This window comes from Cervus canadensis, chromosome 1, assembly GCF_019320065.1.
Source record: "Cervus canadensis isolate Bull #8, Minnesota chromosome 1, ASM1932006v1, whole genome shotgun sequence".
In the NCBI taxonomy this organism is placed as follows: Eukaryota; Metazoa; Chordata; class Mammalia; order Artiodactyla; family Cervidae; genus Cervus; species Cervus canadensis.
Window position 1 is genome coordinate 39871073 of NC_057386.1, and position 18867 is coordinate 39889939.

The following is an 18867-nucleotide window of genomic DNA, read 5'->3' on the forward strand; positions in this document are numbered from 1 at the left end:
ATTTGAAAGCATTTGGTTAAAACGTTCAAATTGCAGCCCTGACTCTTGCCCTGGCGAAGGGGGCTAGCTACCTGCTGTTGGTCACAGCTGTGGCCTCAGAAGCCACAAAGGAAACTGGCTAAGGAGCATCCGAGGTGGGAGCAGGGGAGAGAGGGGCCTGGCATCCACCCCTCCCGGCTGCCTCCGCTGCTGCTTCCAGCATCTGGATGGAATGGTGTTAAAACCCAGCTGTCATTCATCCAGGTGTCTGCCTGGCAGGCACAGGAATATGGAAGTGGGGGCTGTGGCTCCACTCTGAGGAGAGGTGTGAGGAAGGAAAGGAGCACCCCACTTTCATCTGGGTCCCAGCCCTGGCATCTACCTCACCCCCTCCTTTGCCCTTAAAATAACCCTCCTGTCTTTCCACAAAGCCAGTTCCTTCCTTTGCCCAACAGCAGACCTTAGCATTGGGTGCCCAGAAGTTCTGTCTAAAAAAAAAAGGAAATCAGGCTCCCACTAATTCAGAATTCAAACAATCCAAAAACTAAAATGACCCCAATTTTTCCTATGTTGCACAGTGCTCGTTGAGCTTTATAATTTTGTCCCTGAGACACCCCAGAGTCCTTAAGTGCCTGTGGCCCATCCAAGTAAGGCTCATTTATGTTCAGTCTAGTTTGTATTAAATGTGTTTTGTGCTATTCTGATTCCTTTAAAAATGGTAATTCATTCATGAGACATACGATAACTATTAACCAGGCTGCCCCATTCCTGAACCATTTTGCATAATTGAACATGTATTCTATCAGGCTCTTCCTTCTCCCCAGGGGCAGAGAGAGAGAGAGAGACATGGACCTTTACACACCCGCCGGGCTCTCACCCAGGCCAGTGGGGAGAATGCAGGTTTCGTCTTGTTTTCTCCTCAGGTCACCTGTCTGGCGACAAGGTGGAGTCCTCGAGAGGCTCTGAGGCCTAAGGTCCCAGGTTCAGATTTACATACTGGCTGTGTGACCTTGGGCAAGCTGCTTCCTCTCTTTGAACCAGCTTCCTCATGACATTTTATGTGGTAAAGAATAAGCACATCCAGCCTGCCTGGGACAGTGTCTCACATACAGGAAATACTCAAGCGATCAAATCCTTTCCTCACCACAGTTGGAAAAGCTGAGAATGTGGTTCTTTCTTGGAGAACACTCTTTCCTCCTCTTTCGGTTTAGAGAAACAAGATCTCTGAAAGGGTTAGTAAACAAGGGCCTTCCTCAGATCCTTAAATCAGAAACATAGGCATTGAAATCACAGGATTCCTGTTTATCCTAGCAGAAGCTCTCTAGGATCTGGAAGCAGGGCTGTGTTCCTGGGAGCCCCGGGCAGGGGCCCACTGGACGCAGGGCATTGGTAGAGGTGGAGCCACCCTGGGCTGCATTTTCTCCAGCAGTGCTGAAATTACAGTGCAGAAGCGAAGGTGGGAGGGGCAGGGAAGGGGTGCTCTAAGGCTTTGGAAAAGATAAAAAAGAGAAGGTGACTAGAACTGGAAGTGAGATCCCTTCCATGCTGGACACCGTGAGTCTGCTCCATCCAGGGAGAAATGCTTCTTCATACCTTGGTCGGAGAGACAGTGCAAGGCTCCCAATAGCCTGATGAAAACTATGGGGTTGGATTGTGGTACCAAGACAGGAATGACTTTGCCACCTTGAAACATAGGTCTTGCCAGCTCCTACATCCTCTCAGTCTCCATTCTGTGTGAGTAGACGGTGGCATGGTCAAAGATAGAAATTCTCACTGCCCTTAGGAAAATCTGATTAGGAAGCAGGGTTATGATCTGAGAGTATTCAATGGGGGAAAGCCTCGCCTTAGAAGGAAACTTTACTAAGACAGGCTGTAGTCCTGTAATCACCAGATCTGCAGTCTCCAAGTCAATGCAGCCCATGCACTGCCTGTAGCAGAATCTTCCAGAGAGGGAGTTGAAAATGCAGAATTCCTGGGTTTCACCTATGAGCTAGCAAATGAGAACTTCTTGGGGAAAGAACACGGGGATCCGCAGCCAATTCTTACACATGTTCAAGTTCGAGACCCACCGCTCTTCAGCATCGCTTTCTTCGGAGTTGTAGAAAGTTCTCAGAATCAAAGAGATGGCCTTCCTCTTACTACTCCGCGTATCTTCTGGGGAAACCGGGGAAGGCTTCTATTTCTCAATTTGTGGCTTTGGGGGAATGCTGTGACAAGGTTGGGGGGGACCTCCTTTGGACCAAAGGCCTGGGTGCTGAAGGTAAAGAGTGCCCTTCCTCTGACCTCATTTCTCTCTCCCTGCAGCCCCACCAGCTACTGGAAGTCCCTTGCCCCTGACCGTTCAGACGATGAGCATGACCTTCTCGACGGCACCTCCAGGGCCCGATACTCCCACAACTATCTGAGTGACAGTGACACAGAGGCCAAGCAAACAGAAACCAACGCATAGCCCAGGAGAGTGGTGTGGACCCCTCCCACCCACCGCCGCCTGCTGCCACGGGCGCCTCTCTCGTGGGGCACGGGTCTCCCCCATCTGACTGCAGATCTGCACGGGACACCCCCGACCCTCCTCGGTCTGGGGGCTTCCCAGGCTGGGGGTATCTGACATCTCCACGTGGAAGAGTGGAGGGAAGAGCAATTCTGAAAAGAGAACTTTCTGCTCCTGCCTTGGGCCACCGTGGGTGGCAGGTGGCTTGGCACCACACGGAGCCAGCAGGTTGACCTCCATGTCAGCGCCCTGCTCAGGGACGGTGGACAGATTGCCTACTGGGACATTCTCGGGTTGCTGGGTCCATGGGGTGGAGTCTGGGGCAGGAAACAGCAATTCCTTCCCCCTTGGCTTGGGGCGAGGGCTTTCTCTTCTCAGTGCCTGCTGTCTATTTACTTTTTTTAATTTAAACACCCAACCTCTCCATCGCAGCTGTATCCCTGAGAGTGGGAGGGGGGCTGCCGCGGCAGCTGGCCCGCCTCCCCACACCGGGAATGACTAGAGGAATCTCAGCTTCATCTTCACTCTTCAGAGAGCAGGCCTTTCTCTGTGCAGCTGGAGAGACTGGTGAGCAGAGCTGGGTCCAGCTTCTTAAGAGTCCGAGTGGGGAGGGACTCTCAGGTGCTTCTGGGTTCAAGCTGAGCAAGCCTACACAGACAGGGGTGTGGATGTACCAGCAGGAACTTCCAGCCCCCACCCCTCTTTGTCTTATTCGTGTGTTACGTGCAATGACCTATTTAAGAGTAAACCCGCTCCACCTACGCCAATTCGGGGCTTATCCAAGCACTGCCTCCCTCCCCCTCAGTCCAAGTTGCCTGGATCACAAGCTCAACTTGAGAGGGAAGGCCTTGGGTGGAGGGCTTGTGTCTGGGGAAACTGAAGATGGAGGCTTTGGTCAGTACTAATATGTATCAGACACAAGTCCTCACCCTGAGACCTGAGCCTGAGTCATTTTTCTTCTAATCGCCCTGCCCACACACATTTATCCAAGACATGACAACATGGGGACTGACAGTCCCAGTCCCCCCCGCCCCCTGCAAAAGATCATCCCACCAATACCTCCAGACTTGGGGGCCCAAGGGCAGTGCCTGGTGCCGCTCCCATCTGCTGTCCCCCTCTTCTCTCCTGCAATTGGTTTGTACTCATTGGGCTGTGCTCTCCTCCCCGTTTACCTGATGTATGGAAATAAACGTCCTTTTTCTCCTGGCACTGCCAGTTTTCCTTCCTGTTCCTTCAGGCTCAGTAAAGTGCAGGGTCGGCACATGGGAGCAGAGCGAGGCTGCTGCTGAGGACCTGGGGGAGTCACCCTGGCCTCTGACCCGCTGCCGTGTCAGACCAGTGCCACTCAGAGAGCCTTGGCAGGTCATCTGGAGCAGGCAGAGGCAGTGGGTGAGAGAACTGGTCAAGAAACACATAAACCTCCCTTCTGCTTTAAAAGCCTGAGGGTTGTAATTCAGGCTGGCAGAGCCGTCTAGGTCTTGTCCTACCCTGGCCTCTACTTGGGTATGTTGAGGTTACTCTGATTGTTAAATCTTGCCAATTACAGAAATGCTGTCCTTTTTTAAGGATGCAAACGTTTATCAGGTTTTTTTTAAACTTTATTATTTTTGGCTGTGCTGGGTCTTCGTTGCTGTGCTCAGGTTTTCTCTAGTTGTGGCGAGTGGCGGCTAGCTACTCTCCAGTTGGGGTGCTCAGGCTTCTCATTGCAGTGGCTTCTGTTTCGGAGCATGGGTTCTAGAGCACACAGGCTTCAGTAGTTATGGCACACAGGCTTAGTTCCCCCACAGCATGTGGAATCTTTCCAGACCAGGGATTGAACTCTGTCCCCTGCATTGGCAGGCAGATTCTTAACCACTAGACCACCAGGGAAGTCCCAAAGATGACTTTCTGATCAATACTTGGCAGAACTCTCTCTGACCTCCAATCCCATGGGCCACAGGGCAGTTTGAATAGGCTGGGTATGCTGGCTTCACCCTGCTCAATCTCTGCCTTCATGTCCCAGTCCACACTTGGTCCCCTCCCTGACAGCTGAGAGGCAGCTCATGCAAAAGGGCAAGAAACAAATGACCCTCCTCCTCCTCTACCTCTTGTAATATGACCAGTGATAATCCCTGCATGCATGAAGTATTTACAGCTGGTCAAACAGACTCCCCTGGTTTGGACAAGTAGGCAAGAAAGGGTATCAGACAGGCCTACTGCTGATGTCAGGCATCTAGAAAGGGGCGAGAAAGGGAAAGAGGGAGGGGGGTAGTCATCCCCAAAATGAATGGGAATGAAGTGTGATGTGGCTCTATCTTGAATGAAAGAAACTGCCCTGAAGGTTGAATACAGAAGGCAGTAGAAGTGAAGTTACCGGGTTGTTTTTTTAACTGCTGACTCTTCATGTTCAGTTCTGTCATTCACATCTTTTACTCCTGCTTTCAGCTAGTTTGGTGCATTTTTTCTTCCAAGGAACTAGTGTGACAAAAGTCGCTGCCACCTACAGGCAAGATCCCAACTCTGCTCACCCACACTGACTCGGGCCTCTGATTATTATTTTTTTTTTTTCATTTATTTTTATTAGTTGGAGGGTAATTACTTTATAATATTGTAGTGGTTTTTGTCATACATTGACATGAATTAGCCATGGATTTACATGTATTCCCCATCCCGATCCCCCCTCCTACCTCCCTCTCTACCCGATCCCTCTGGGTCTTCTCAGTGGACCAGGTCCGAGCACTTGTCTCATGCATCCAACCTGGGCTGGTGATCTGTTTCACCCTAGATAATATACACGTTTCGATGCTGTTCTCTTGAAACATCCCACCCTCGCCTTCTCCCACAGAGTCCAAGAGTCTGTTCTGTACATCTGTGTCTCTTTTTCTGTTTTGCATATAGGGTTATCATTACCATCTTTCTAAATTCCATATATATGTGTTAGTATACTGTAATGGTCTTTATCTTTCTGGCTTACTTCACTCTGTATAATGGTCTCCAGTTTCATCCATCTCATTAGAACTGATTCAAATGAATTCTTTTTAATGGCTGAGTAATATTCCATGGTGTATATGTACCACAGCTTCCTTATCCATTCGTCTGCTGATGGGCATCTAGGTTGCTTCCATGTCCTGGCTATTATAAACAGTGCTGCGATGAACACTGGGGTGCACGTGTCGGACCTCTAATTATTGAGAGAAAGTCCCAGCATCAACCTCTGATAGCCTGGCCTGGGGCAGATGGATCTGTTCAAATCAGAAAATATGTATTATTCATCTGCTCATTCATTCAACAGTCAAATATTTCATCACTGTCTGGCTGTCGTATGGACACTGTTCTAAGTGCTGGGGTGAGATGAGGTCCTGCCTGCATGAAGTGGATATTCCAGTAGAGGAGTTAGGTACAGAAAATATGTACCACCCCTCCTAATATGTACAAGCTTTGGGTGAGTATGGTAAAGCGTCTGCCCACAATGTGGGAGACCCAGGTTTGATCCCTGGGTCAGGAAGATCCCCTGGAGAAGGAAATGGCAGCCCACTTCAGTACTCTTGCCTGGAAAATCCTATGGACGGAGAAGCCTGGTAGACTACAGTCCATGGGATCAAAAAGAGTTGGACACAAGTGAGTGACTTCACTTTCCTTTTCCTTTTGGGTGAGTAGAGAGGAGTAAAACATAGTGTTTGTCCTCCAGGGACTCATGGATTAGGGCTAGGGCAGACCCCTTTGGAAATAATCACATGAGACATAAAAGGACAAAGAATTTGCTTTGGGCATGTTATAAGAGGAGACACTGTCACTGAGAGAGGAGGGTCAGGAACGGGGAAGGCTTCTAAAAGGAGCTGGTATTTTTGAGCTGGTACTTGAATAAAGGATTATACTTCCCAGGTGGCACTAGTGGTAAAGAACCTGCCCACCAATGCAGGGGTTGTAAAAGATGCAGGTTCGATCCCTGGAGGAGGGCACAGCACCCCACTCCAGTATTCTTGCCTGGAGAATCCCATGGACACAGGAGCCTGGCAGGCTACAGTCCATAGGGTCGCCAAGAGTTAGGCACAACTAAAGCAACTTGGCTCACATGCGCTCACGCACTTCTACAGACAGATATTACTGCATAGGTGTGCTGGGAAAAAAGAACTTAAGCAAAGGCCCTGAGGCAGGGAATGCTAGGTATTGATGGAGAACTCCGCAGAGTGTCCAGAGAAGCTGGACATCACCTCACATGACCAACACTTCTCCGAGATGCAGCAAAGCCTCTTGGCCAGCGTGCTGGGCTCCAGACTGGGAAGGGGGCAATTCCCTCTGCACCAAACTCCCCAGGGGAGACCCGGGACCTGCAAGGCTATCAAAGCCCATCTTCATTCAGGCTATGCCTTAGCTCTCTAAGCTCCTGCCCTCACCTGTACACTCATGGTTGCCTTGGTCCCTAAGATGTAAGTGATTCCCACAAAACAGGCAGCAAGTCTGTCCCTGTGCCAAGCTCAAAGCTGCCTCGCTAGATCCTCCTCTGTAATCTCAGACCACCGGGACCACTCTGACTCCTGGATAAGAGGCATGGGGGTGCCCAAAGCCCCGTGAGGCTTCCCATGGTGCCCAGTCTGTGCCCAGAGACAAGAGCAGCACGTGGTGATTCCCCGAGCACCTCCTTTCATCCTGTGTCCTCTTGGCAGACATCCCAGTTGTCCTTCCCCCAGGCCCCGCCCCCATGCCTGGTGGCACAGACACTTAGCGATTTGCTCCTTAATTGTCCCCCAGCTAGGCTGCGCAGATGCCGCTCTTTAATCTCTCCTGATAAATGAATCGTGCTGCTCCTTTAATCATATGTTCATATCCAAGCCAATTTGAATCAATTTGGCAGGGAGTATGTTGCAAGAGATGCCATGACTGCTGCTTCCTCCCCCCACCCCACCCCCCAGGGCCCTGGAGCCTGCGTGTCTGCTGTCCTCCCCCTCAGCAAAGAGCCCGAGGCTCATCGGGGGAAGGACCTCCTTCCTGAGTGATGGGGACTTCTCAAAGTCAGTCATTCCTTCCTGTCCTCCAAGCAGGCCCACATGGGACAGGAGGAAGATGGATTCCCAGAGGCCTCAGAAATGGGAGAGACAGGGCGAGTCCACAGCCTTTGCTGGTCACTGAATAAAGCTCCCCATTATCACCCCTGGGAGAAAGTGCTGCCTTAAATCTAACCTTCATGCTTTCCGTTCCCCTTTCATTTCCTCCGAGCTGGTTCTCAGGGAAGTTGTAACATTTCATCACCTCTTATATAGCAACCTATTCCAGACCAGCCTATGATAATTTGTCTTTGCCTGCTCCTGCAACTGGCTGCCACCCCAATGCCTTTCATCTTTCCCCAGGAAGTCTTCTTTTCTACGTCCTCCGGGCTGGTGGGCAGTCCAGGACATGCTTGCTAATATACCAAATTCTGCCCCATTTGGAGTTACTGCTTTTTTTCACCTACAGAGTGGTGTCCACAGACCCTCATGAAAACAAAACCAGTGCTAAATTGATCGCTTCTGCTGCCAGCACTGAGACCTTGGAGAAAGGCCTTGACCTCTTGAGCTTCAGTTTCCCCATCTGTAAAACAAGGTGGAATTGCTGGCAAGAAACTTTTGGTTCCTAGGTTCTTACAGAACCCCTCAATGCTGCCAACAGAACCTCTAACTCCCACCTCTTCACCACCTGCAGTGAGGGGCCAGAGGAACCAACGGGTGGCGCTAGTGGGCCCCGAGACCCGCGGGCTGGGAGACAGATGTCTTACCCCAGCGCGAGGGCTGTCTGGGCCTGGTTCCGTCCAGCAGCCCGGATGCACCTCCTACGTCCTCTTCAGTTCTTTACCTTTCTAATGGCGGGTTCTGCGCGTCCAGGCCGGCGCCCCTCCGGTTCACGGCGAACCTGGGCATATTAGCATATTCATATTTTATTTTCATGACCCCGGCCTCAGGAGCCTGGGACCTCTGGCTCCGCCCCCGTCTGAAGGTTCCCCCGCCCATTTTCCGGAAGCCACGCCCTATAAAGGGCCGCTGACAGGACCGAGTCGTTGCCCTTGAAGGGTTCCAGAAGCCTAAGGAAGCGGTTCCCTCGATCGGCAACCTGATAGTACTGTTTCCCGCCCTTTTAAGGGCTCCTGGAAATCCTAGGGCTTCCCTGGTGGCTCAGAGGTTAAAGCGTCTGCCTGCAATGTGGGAGACCCGGGTTCGATCCCTGGGTCAGGAAAATCCCCTGGGGAAGGAAATGGCAACCCACTCCAGTATTCTTGCCTGGAGAATCCCATGGATGGAGGAGCCTGGTGGGCTACATTAGTCCATGGGGTCGCAAAGAGTCGGACACGACTGAGGGACTTCACTTTCACTTTAGAAATAAATCCTCGGCGGGAGCTGAGGCTGATGTAGACCAGCCTCGCCTGTTAGGAGTGTTGCGGAGGACGAGGAGGGCTCAACCAATATAACCATCGTGAGCGCTAACTATGTCCCCAGTGCTTAAGCACTTCATAATCGCACTTAACCTTTGTCACAGCTCCGTGAAGTGTCCTTCCCCTGAGGAAACAGGCTCAGGGAGGGTGATGTCTGTCCTAGCAGGGACCTCAGCTTGGCTCCAGCAACTGGCCAGGCGTTCCCGAGCTACTCTGGCCTTGTCAGAGGATGAAGGGAGGGGCGAGAAAGCCAAGAATTTTGCTGTCATGATCCTCCTCTCAAGTAGCTGTGTGCCTGGTATTCATCAAGGCCTGCCCAGAGGAAGGAAGCATTTTCTGACAATTTGGGGGGGTGGGGGTGGGGAAATGTCAACCTCACATTTGTGTTGCTCCTTACAGTTCTCAGAGCATCCCCCATGTGTGATCACATGTGTGCTTCAAGAACACAGTGCCAACGATGTTCCACATGGCCTGGAATGCATATTTGAATCTCTAGGCACCTCAATCTAATTTCATTGCAGTACAATGGAACAATCCAGACCATTCTCTGGGATTCCATCTGGGAGGAGTGATTTTCAGAGCAATAGCCATTTTGGAGTTAACAAGGATGCTAGGTTTATTTAGAAGGAATTTTACAGAGAAATGGAGTCTTCTGTAGCGTAAGCTCCAGTGATGGGTCATATACATGAGGGAGAGTCCAAAAAGGATGTGTGCTTTGCAATTGAAGTCAGTGACATAAATCTCCCAGAGGAATACTTAAATGTGCATATAGAATTTGCTTTAGATATCAAAAGTCAGCTATGACAGCTTTACGGAAAAAAAACGCAAAAAAGATATTAAGTTTTGACACTACCCAGGCAAATTATATTTGAGGTGGTTTAAGAGTCAAAGAGTTTCCACATTTTAATAAATTTTTATATGTTTTGTGCCACATCTATATGATCTGACTAGATTAGAAAAAGAAGCAAATGGATTTGGGGAAGAGAGGACACTAGGGAATTTGAAAGTGGAGAATTAAAAGCAAAAAAAAGCATCCTGGTATGGGAATACAGCCAGTAGCTTTAGAAATATTACCTCTTTGAAAGACAGGTCAACAGCTGATAACCAGGCAAATATAAAACTGTATGTGATGAAATAAGCCTCGTGACATATTTAATCCTGGGGACTGGCATCAGTTGCAGGTTAACATCCTTGCTTAAGGGCTGCTTTTGGCCTCCACAGGAATGCTGTCCTCTGGAGAGCAAGGGGGATTGACCCTAGTGAATGGCAGTACCCTGGAAGGTTGTACACTAGAAGCACGGGGCCATGACCTGCCTTTGCATGTCCAGCAGCTCATCTGCGGAGGCTGGTCCTCCCAGTGGACCATAGACTGAGCCACTGGGCAGGATTTAATAGCAGAAAAGGAGCTCCTGCTCCCTCAAACTGGCAAAATAAGCCTAGAAAACCAACTCAATAGTGAGGCAGTCTGAAGCTCTGTGAATGGGTTCCTAGGGGAACATGTCTGTATGACAAAAGTACATGTGAAAACAGATAAATATTAGATGAGACTTCTGAAAATTAGAAATAGCTTTATTTGGGCACGTGGGATTCTAGATGAAGTCTCTGTGCTTGAAATAAAAGTTTTCATACAATTTCTCTTTTAAGTCAGTACAGATGTGTATGTGTCAGAAACCAAAGAAGGCCCCCAATTAGTCATATTAGTGTGACTCTAAGAGGAGTGTCTTTCCCAGCACTGCATAGATAGAAATAGTAGCCGTGGAGGGTAAACCATGTGGCAAAGCTGCTTAGAAACTGCTTAGCTCCCTTGCTCAGGGAAAGCCATTCTTAAAGCAGCAGGCATCTCTTGGCATGGCTGTGAGTAGAAGCTGGAAGAGGAACAGATTGGAGGGTGGAACTTGAACAGGGTATTTAGGGAAGAGGAGCATCAGGGGAGGGGTGTGAAGAGCCTCCAGACATAGCCTCCCATGCTGCCTGAAGCCCTGCAGGTGACAGGTTTAGACGAGGAGACACATGTTGACGTAGGGACCAGTGATGGAGTGAGGTGAGGAGAAGCCGAGAATCAAAAAGGTCATTTAGGATATTTGTGTCACAGTTAAATACTTAAAAAAAAAAATCTGTAAGAGTGGACATGACTCAATGGCCAGACTGTGCCTGGTTAATGGATTCCTGCTCCTCTTACCTGACTCCATCGAAGAAGGTTTAGCCCCTTAAGGAAAAAGTATTTTCGCTATTTCAGAGTCAAGTGACCGGTGAGTTCTCTGAAGAAAATGAGAAGGTATTGGTTTTAGAAGGGGAGGACTGGGAGGTTCAGCCTCGCAGAAGGTCTGGGAGGAGTAAGTCTCCTGGGGCTCGGAGGTGATCTTCATCTCCCTCCCTGCCCCCACTCCTTGCTCCCCAGTAGAAATCAGCTACAAATCTCAGCTTGTTGGGAACAGATGGCCTTGGCTGACGAATAAGCCACCGCAGGCTGCTCCACCTGTTCTCGGGCTGGAATAATCAGCTCGAGACAAACATCGGCGCTGAAATAACTCATGGCAGCGGGTGATGCGCAGGCACAGATTCCAAAAATCTCTTAAATAGACCCCCTCCAACTCTCTCCCCTCCCCAGCCCCTAGAGGCCATCAGGGGAAGGTAATGGAGCGGAGAAGAGAGATAGAGCCCCAAGCTGAGCGCGATGGTGGAGCTGGTGGTTTCGCCGGTGGGGGTCGGGGCGGGGCGGGGGCGGGGGCGGGGCGAGGGCAGGGCAGGGGCGGGGCGGGGCGAGGGCCGGGGTCAGGGAAATACCTTGCTCCAAGCCAAGGTGAGTTATTTCCCAAGAGCATATGGAGAACGTGGGAATGGTTGGCCCCTGTTAGGGACAAGTGTGAGGAGAGCCAACCTGTCGGGGAAAGTAGAAAACTGAGAATCTGGAATTCTTGTGAATGTGTTCGTTGAAGAAGTGTTATGCAAATGAGATCAAGCTACCCACGAATCTCTCAGCAGCTCAGACAGCTCCGCCGGCAGCCGCTTGGGGGTGGCTGCCCGGATGCCCGTACTTCTGCGCACTGGTGTTCAACCTTCCCTGTATACAGCCTCCCCTCACGTCCTTGATGAAGTCTGCTGGGCTAATGTTCCCTGACGGAGGCAGATGAGCCCGTCGGGAGAGTGACAGCGCTGGGAAGCAATGGTGACGGGTGGTGGGGGTGGGGGAGGGCGGCGGGGTTGCTGGCTGAAACTGGGGTCTGGCTCCTGTGGAGTCAGTCAAGAGAGGGCAGGGATTGAGAGAGAAGAGTTGGGTTGATGGTTCGTTCTGGGTGCCTTAGGCACCCTTTGGTCCAACCTCCTGGCCTGATGCTCAGAGTTTAGAGGGGCTCTGAGTCTCCAGAGGCTGTGCTGGCCTGGGGAAAGAGCCAGAGCTCTTGGACACCCTAGTGCATCTCTAAGTGCCAGATATGGTTCCCCCCAAGTGGTCCCTGTGACTCTGCTTGAAGAATAGGGCTACGGAGGACACAGCTCTTACCTGTCATTTAGGGTCCCACAAACATGGTCTCCTTTAAAGCTGGTCATGCCGCTGAGGTGTCCCAGTGGCCCCCACCCTGCTGAGTGCCTGACTGTGGTTCTCACCTTGCTGTACGTTAGAAACGCTCACAGAACTGTTTTTATTTTGTATACAAATAGTAAAAAACATGTATAATGAGCTTTGTCTATCAAACAGCTTCAAAAGTTATCAACAAGGAATGGACCTTGCTTCATCTAAACCCTTGGATTATTTTATACCAGGTATTAGTTTATACCCCAGGTATATCATATGTTTCCCTGGTGGCTCAGATGGTAAAGAATCTGCTTGCAACGCAGGAGTCTCGGGTTCAATCCCTGGGTGGGGAAGATCCCCTGGAGAAAGGAATGGCTACCCACTCCAATATTCTTGCCTGGAGAATTCCATGGACAGAGGAACCTGGAGGGCTACAGGCCATGGGATAGAAAAGAATCAGACACTACTGAGTGACTAACACTTTCACTTTCCAGATATATCACTTTGTGACTGAGCGCACAAACACACACATACACACACACACACTGATGGAAGATATTTGTTTAGTGTCTCTCTCTTAGAGAAAAATAAAATGACTCCTTAAAATGTAACCACAATACTCTTATCACACCATTAAAAAGTTTTCAGTAATTCCTTAGTACCAAATATCCAATCAATGTTTACATTTTCCTGATTGTACATATTACTAATTATATTAGTTTTATATGTTATTTATATGTATAATCAATTTATATATAATTATATGTATAAATATATATAAAGTTGTTGCTCACTCAGCTGTCTATCTGCGACCACATAAACTGCACCACACCAGCCTTCCCTGTCCTTCACTATCTCCCAGAGTTTGCTCAAACTCATGTCCATTGAGTCAGTGATGCCATCCAACCATCTCCTCCTCTGTCACCCCCTTCTCCTCCTGCCCTCAGTCTTTCCCATCACTAGGGTCTTTTCCAGTGAGTCAGTTCTAAGCATCAGGTGACCAAATTATTGAAGTTTCAGCTTCAGCATCAGTCCTTCCAATGAATACTCAGGGTTGATTTCCTTTAGGATTGACTGGTTTGATCTCCTTGCTGTCCAAGGGACTCTCAAGAGTCTTCTCTAGCACCACAGTTCAAAAGCATCAATTCTTCAGCACTCAGCCTTCTTTATGGTCCAAATCTCACATTCATATGTGACTACTGGAAAAATCAGGATTCAAACAGCATTGAGGAGCTTTTTAAGAACTAGTCCTGTGCCCAGGGCCTTCTCTCTCAGGGATTCTGATTTAATTGGCCTTGGGTGGGGCCCAAGCATCATATTTTTTAAAGCTCTCTTGATGGTTTTAATGTGCAGCCAGGGTTGAGAAATGCTTTACCTTTCCCCCTACCAGTTTCCTGCCAATTCCTCCTCATCCAGGCTATTAAATACTTCTCCCACTTCTAGCCAATAGACCAGAGCAGTTGGCATTCACATGCCTAAACTGGAGGTGTGTCTTTTCCAGACTCCTCCTTCCAGGTGGGTTCCAACTCTCAATGGACACGAGAATTCCTTTTCTCTACTGATTCACGTACCATGTAGGCCTGTTCCTACCGCTTTCTCTCCTAATATGCCTGGTGTCTGTTCTTGCCTTGCAAGCATAGCAGATTTTTGTGTGTGTGTGAAAATAGCAAAATTCCTGCCTCAGGAAAAAGTGAGAACTTCCCTGGGGGCAGTTCTTATTTGGCTGCTCAAGTGGCTCTGTGCTGCATTGGAGCAGAGAGAGAAGCCTGCTGGGGGCTTGGCAGCAGATGTAAGGAAAACCGGGGACTGAGTGGGACTTGAACCCAGCACTTTTGGGGGAATCTAAGAAACCTTTCTCTCCTGAAGATGTTGGCCCTAGGAGCATTTTAGAGAATTATGCCCACGTCCCTACTCATAGTCCCCCGCCTGCCTCTGCTCACCGTCCCCCCTCCTCCACTCTGCCCCACCTTTCAGATTTCTTCCTCCCTCCTGTGTCCCCCTGCTCCATGCCTCACTGACTGTTGGTGAAACAAACCTAGTCTAAAATAATGAGCAATCAACTACCCTGATGCTTGGGGAAGGCTGGGCAGGGGCAGGGGGGAAGGGGTAGGGAGCTGAATCATTTATAAAGCCTAATAAAGATGCAGATGAACACGCTGACTTGGAGCCCCAGAGCTGGGCTTATTCATTATTCAAAGTTATGTAAATGCCACTGGGTCCTGCATGTTAGAATCCTGCCCCTTGTCCCCGCTGCTTCTTCCTGCCTGACAGATCCAGCCCGCCTTCTGCCTCCCCTCGCCCCTCAGGAGCATACATTCATTTGCCCTACCCAGAATCCCGTTTCAGACTCTACCTGCTCTCTAGCCACAAGTCTTCCTGAAGCTTGTTGGCAGGTCTTGGCCGTCAGGCAAGATTGTGTGTGTGTGCTCAGTCACTCAGCCGTGTCTGACTCTTTGTGACTCCATGGATGATAGCCTGTCAGGCTCCTCTGTCCATGGAATTTTCCAGGCAAGAGTACTGGAGTATGTTGCCATTTTCTGCTCCAGGGGGTCTTCCCAACCCAGGGCTCGAACCCATGTCTCCTAAGTCTCCTGCATTGGCAGATGGGTTCTTCACCACGGAGGCCCTGGGAAGCCCATCAGGTAAGACTATACAGCCCAAATAGATGGACTTCTTATTTCTAAAGATTTCCGAGGAAAGAATACCCTAAGAGTGCTTATATATGTGTTTTAATATCTCAAAAATCTGTTTACTTAGTGATTGGGTGGATTTCCTGAGGTATAACCTAAATCCCTGTTGCTGAAAGCAAGTGGAAGCCCATCACTGAAATAGAATATCCAATAACCAAATTCCCTTTACTCACTCTTTTAGAAAAAAAGAAATTGTTTAACTGCGCCGGGTCTTAGTTGGGACACAAGGGATCTTCAATCTTTGTTGTGGTATGCAAACTCTTAGTTTTGGCATGTGGGATCTAGTTCTCTGACCAGGGATTGAACCTGGGCCCCCTGCATTGGGAGAACAGAGTCTTAACCACTGGACCACCAGGGAGGTCTTTTAATCACTCTTTTGAGAAGTAAAATGCAAGCATCAAGTCACTCCAGCCTACTGTCTCTGGATTAACTCATCCTTGTTGCCTCCTCTTACCTGTCTATTTTTGTTTGTTGTTTAGTTGAGGCATCCTGCACAGGGTGTTACTGGTGGTTGGGTGATGCCAGGTCTTGTATTCAAGTGGCTTTCTTTGTGTGAGTTCTCAGTGTTTGATACTCCCTAGGGTTAGTTCTCTGGTAGTCTAGAGTCTTGGAGTCAGTGCTCCCACTCCAAAGGCTCAGGGCTTGATCTCGAGTTTTTCGTGGTTCTATATATTCCTTTTCACTGGTCGGGTACTCCTGTCCGCTTTCAGCTGGTGTTTGCATGCACTTCTGTGTCTGAAGGTGTATTCCTGATGTATCTGTGGAGAGAGAGGCACTCCACGTCCACCTGCTCCTCCACCATCTTGTTCATCCACTTACCTTTCTAAACAGGTGAACCTTATTCCAAGTTAGAATCACACCTTAAGCCCTTAAACCTGTTGTGGTTCAAAACCCAGCCAAACTCCGGTTAGATTTTCACTTGTATCAACTACACCACATACCTCCTCTTTTCCACATTGGCACCATTAATTCGTACCGCACAGTTGCCTAGGTCTTAGGACTCAAATTACTTTCCCCTGACTCCCCTGTGTACCAGCCTTTCCCTTTTCCTCCATCACCTCCTCATTTTTCAGATGGTGAGGCTGAGAGATGAAGAATTGGGTCAGAGTCGCAATGGCATCGATTGCCTGTGCTTTCCCTTCTTTTCTGGACTGCCTCTCCTCCCTCCCCACCCCCAATCTATTTTTAGCCTGCCTCTGTTTGCCTTAGTCTGGTTGGCAACCATGCCGGCCTCTTTCTCTTTGCTGCCCTTATCTCTCCCCTGCAGCTCATGTGGACCCCAGTTGCCCTTCCAGAGGTCTCTTACTGCCTGCCCAATTTATTTTGATTTTCTCCCATCTTGAAGATAGGCAGGGTTTCCGCCTGAAAGTGGATGCCTGGCCACGCTCAAGCAGAAGGGAGGCAGGGAGATAATGCTGGCAGGTCTGCTTGGCAAATCCTTCAGTGTTACTAAAACCCTCAAGTTGGTCCTCCAAGCCCATCTACAAGGGCTAGTCCTGTCCTCCATAGCCATAGACTCTATTCCCTGCATCCTCTCTTCCCCTCTATGACCCCAGCCCACTCCCAATAAGAGACGCTCAGTTCCTCCCACTTGGGCTGTGTGCAGCATCCCTGCAGGTCCTCACCTGCCTCCCTGGCTTGCGTGTTACCAGTCTCCTCTTATCCAGTTCCTGCCTCTCTCCACTCTGCCCTGACCTCATCCCTCCCACACGCACTTGCTCACCCCAGCCCCTGCCCCCGCCTGCACTCCGTTTCTAGGACACGCTGGCTCATTTGTAAAGGGCCTTCGCAGCTCAGGCAGGCCTTGTCAGCGTCCCCCACTTGTCCTTCCTCAGCCTCCTCTAGACACTGGTCCCCTCCTTTCGCTGTCACCAGCAAGCTGAATAAGACTGGATATTTTGGAAGGGGAGCTGCAGCAGCTGGCTGGGGGAGGAGGGTGGCTCTGGGAGAAGCAGAGGCAGAGGGAGTGGAGGGCAGCCGTGGAACAAGAGGGAGGGAGAGAGCCCAGCATCCTTTCTCCCCGGCTTTGCTGGCTGGGGAGCTGGCAGCATCTTACCCTGATCCCTGTCTGTACCTCATTTCTCTCTTAGTAATAACACAGTACCTTGTTTTACAATTTACCACGTGCTCTTACAGACATCCTGGTATCTGCCTGGTGCACTCCTTCTCCTCCAAGTCTGCTCAATGAGTCTCACCCTGATCATCATCCAAAAGGGCAACCCTTCCCCCAGCATTCTCTGTCTTCCCCACTCTGCTGTGTTTTTCCCCCAACACACTTGTCACCCTCTAATGTACAATACAGTTTATTTATCCGTATTATTTACATGGGCTTTCCAGGTGGCTCAATGGTAAAAGAATCCGCCTGCCAATGCAGGAGACGTAAGAGATGTGGGTTCGATCCCTGGCTGGGGAAGATCCCCTGGAGAAGGAAATGGCAACCCACTCCCGTATCCTTGCCTAGAACATTCAGTGGACAGAAGAGCCTGGAGGGCTACAGTCCATGGAGCCGCAAAGAGTTGGACATGACTCAGCGCGAACACAAGCACGCAAGCATTAGCTACGTGTCTTCTCCTCACTGGGCTGTAAACACCATAGGAGTGAGGTTGTCACAGATTGTTTTATCCATAGATACATCCACCATGCCTAGCACAGCGCATGACACAGAACAGAAGCTGCAAATATTTGTGTGTTGAATGAATGATCTTATTTGATCCTCACACACTCCTGTAGAGTTGGTCAGTACTATTATCCCCTTTAAAAATTTTTATTTATTATCTTAGTTTTGGTTGTGCTGGGTCTTCGTTGCTGTGTGAATGAAGTTGTGGTGAGTGGGGGCTACTCTCTATTGTGGTGCATGGAGTTCTCCTGACAGTGGTTTCTCTTGTTGCAGAGCGCATGTTCCTGGCACACAGGCTTCAGTGGTTGCAGCCCTTGGGTTCTAGAGCACAGGCTTAGTAGTCGTGGCGCATGGGCTTAGTTGCCTCCATGGCATGCGGAATCTTCCTGGACCAGGGATCAAACCCTTGTCCCCTGTGTTGGAAGGTAGATTCTCATCCACAGGACCACCAGGGAAGTCCCCCACTTTTTAAAATTGTGGTAAAATACACATAACATACAATATACCATATTAACCATTTTTTTAAAGTATTTATTTGGCTGCATCAGGTCTTAGTTGAGGCATGCAGAATCTTTTAGTTGCAGCATGCAAACTCTTAGTTGTGGCAAGCAGGATCTAGTTCCCTGACCAAGGATCAAAACCAGGCCCCCCGCATTGGGAGCTTGGAGTCTTAGCCACTGGACCACTAGGGAAGTCCCCCATCTAACCATGTTAAGTATACAGTTGAGTGGCATTTAAATATGTTCACAGTCTTCTACAACCATCACCATCATCCATCTCCAGAACTTTTTCATCTTCCCAAACTGAAGCTCTGTGCCCATCAAACAATAACTCCTTATTCCTCTCTCCAGCCCCTGGCAACCACCATTCCACCTTTTGTTTCTGTTAATTTGACTACTTTAAGTATTTCACAAGCCTCCCAAGAGGTACTAGTGGTAAAGAACCCATGTGCCAATGCAGGAGACACAAGAGACGTGGGTTTGATCTCTGGGTTGAGAAGACCCCCTAAAGAAGGGCATGGCAACCCACTCCAGTATTCTTGCGTGGACAATCCCATGGACAGTGGAGCCTGGAGGGCTACAGTCCATAGGGTCGCAAAGAGTCAGACATGACTGAAGCGACTGAGCGCGTACACACCCCTGCGCGCGCGCACACACACACACACACACACAAGTAGCTCGCACAAGTGGAATCATACGCTAC

At 49.6% G+C, this 18867-nt stretch overlaps 2 protein-coding genes and 1 non-coding gene across 7 annotated transcripts in view; 2 read left to right on the forward strand and 1 right to left on the reverse strand.

Moving 5' to 3' along the window:
* MYO18A (myosin XVIIIA) overlaps positions 1-3676 on the forward strand; it is a 101714-nt gene extending 98038 nt beyond the window's left edge. For all 5 annotated transcript variants that reach the window (XM_043479320.1, XM_043479328.1, XM_043479345.1 and 2 more), the window contains one exon: positions 2284-3676. In XM_043479320.1, coding sequence (XP_043335255.1) covers positions 2284-2428 — 145 coding nt within the window. In that variant the 3' untranslated portion in view covers positions 2429-3676. The remainder of the gene's footprint in view (positions 1-2283) is intronic.
* TIAF1 (TGFB1-induced anti-apoptotic factor 1) lies at positions 2962-3676 on the forward strand. Its single transcript, XM_043479368.1, is given in 3 exon segments — positions 2962-3064; positions 3067-3209; positions 3211-3676. Coding segments are annotated over 3 exon segments (408 nt in total). The 3' UTR covers positions 3373-3676.
* Positions 3677-15332: 11656 nt separating this feature from the next.
* Positions 15333-15405, reverse strand: TRNAG-CCC. The gene has a single exon. It is a non-coding gene; the product is annotated as a tRNA-Gly (tRNA).
* Positions 15406-18867: the final 3462 nt, after the last annotated feature.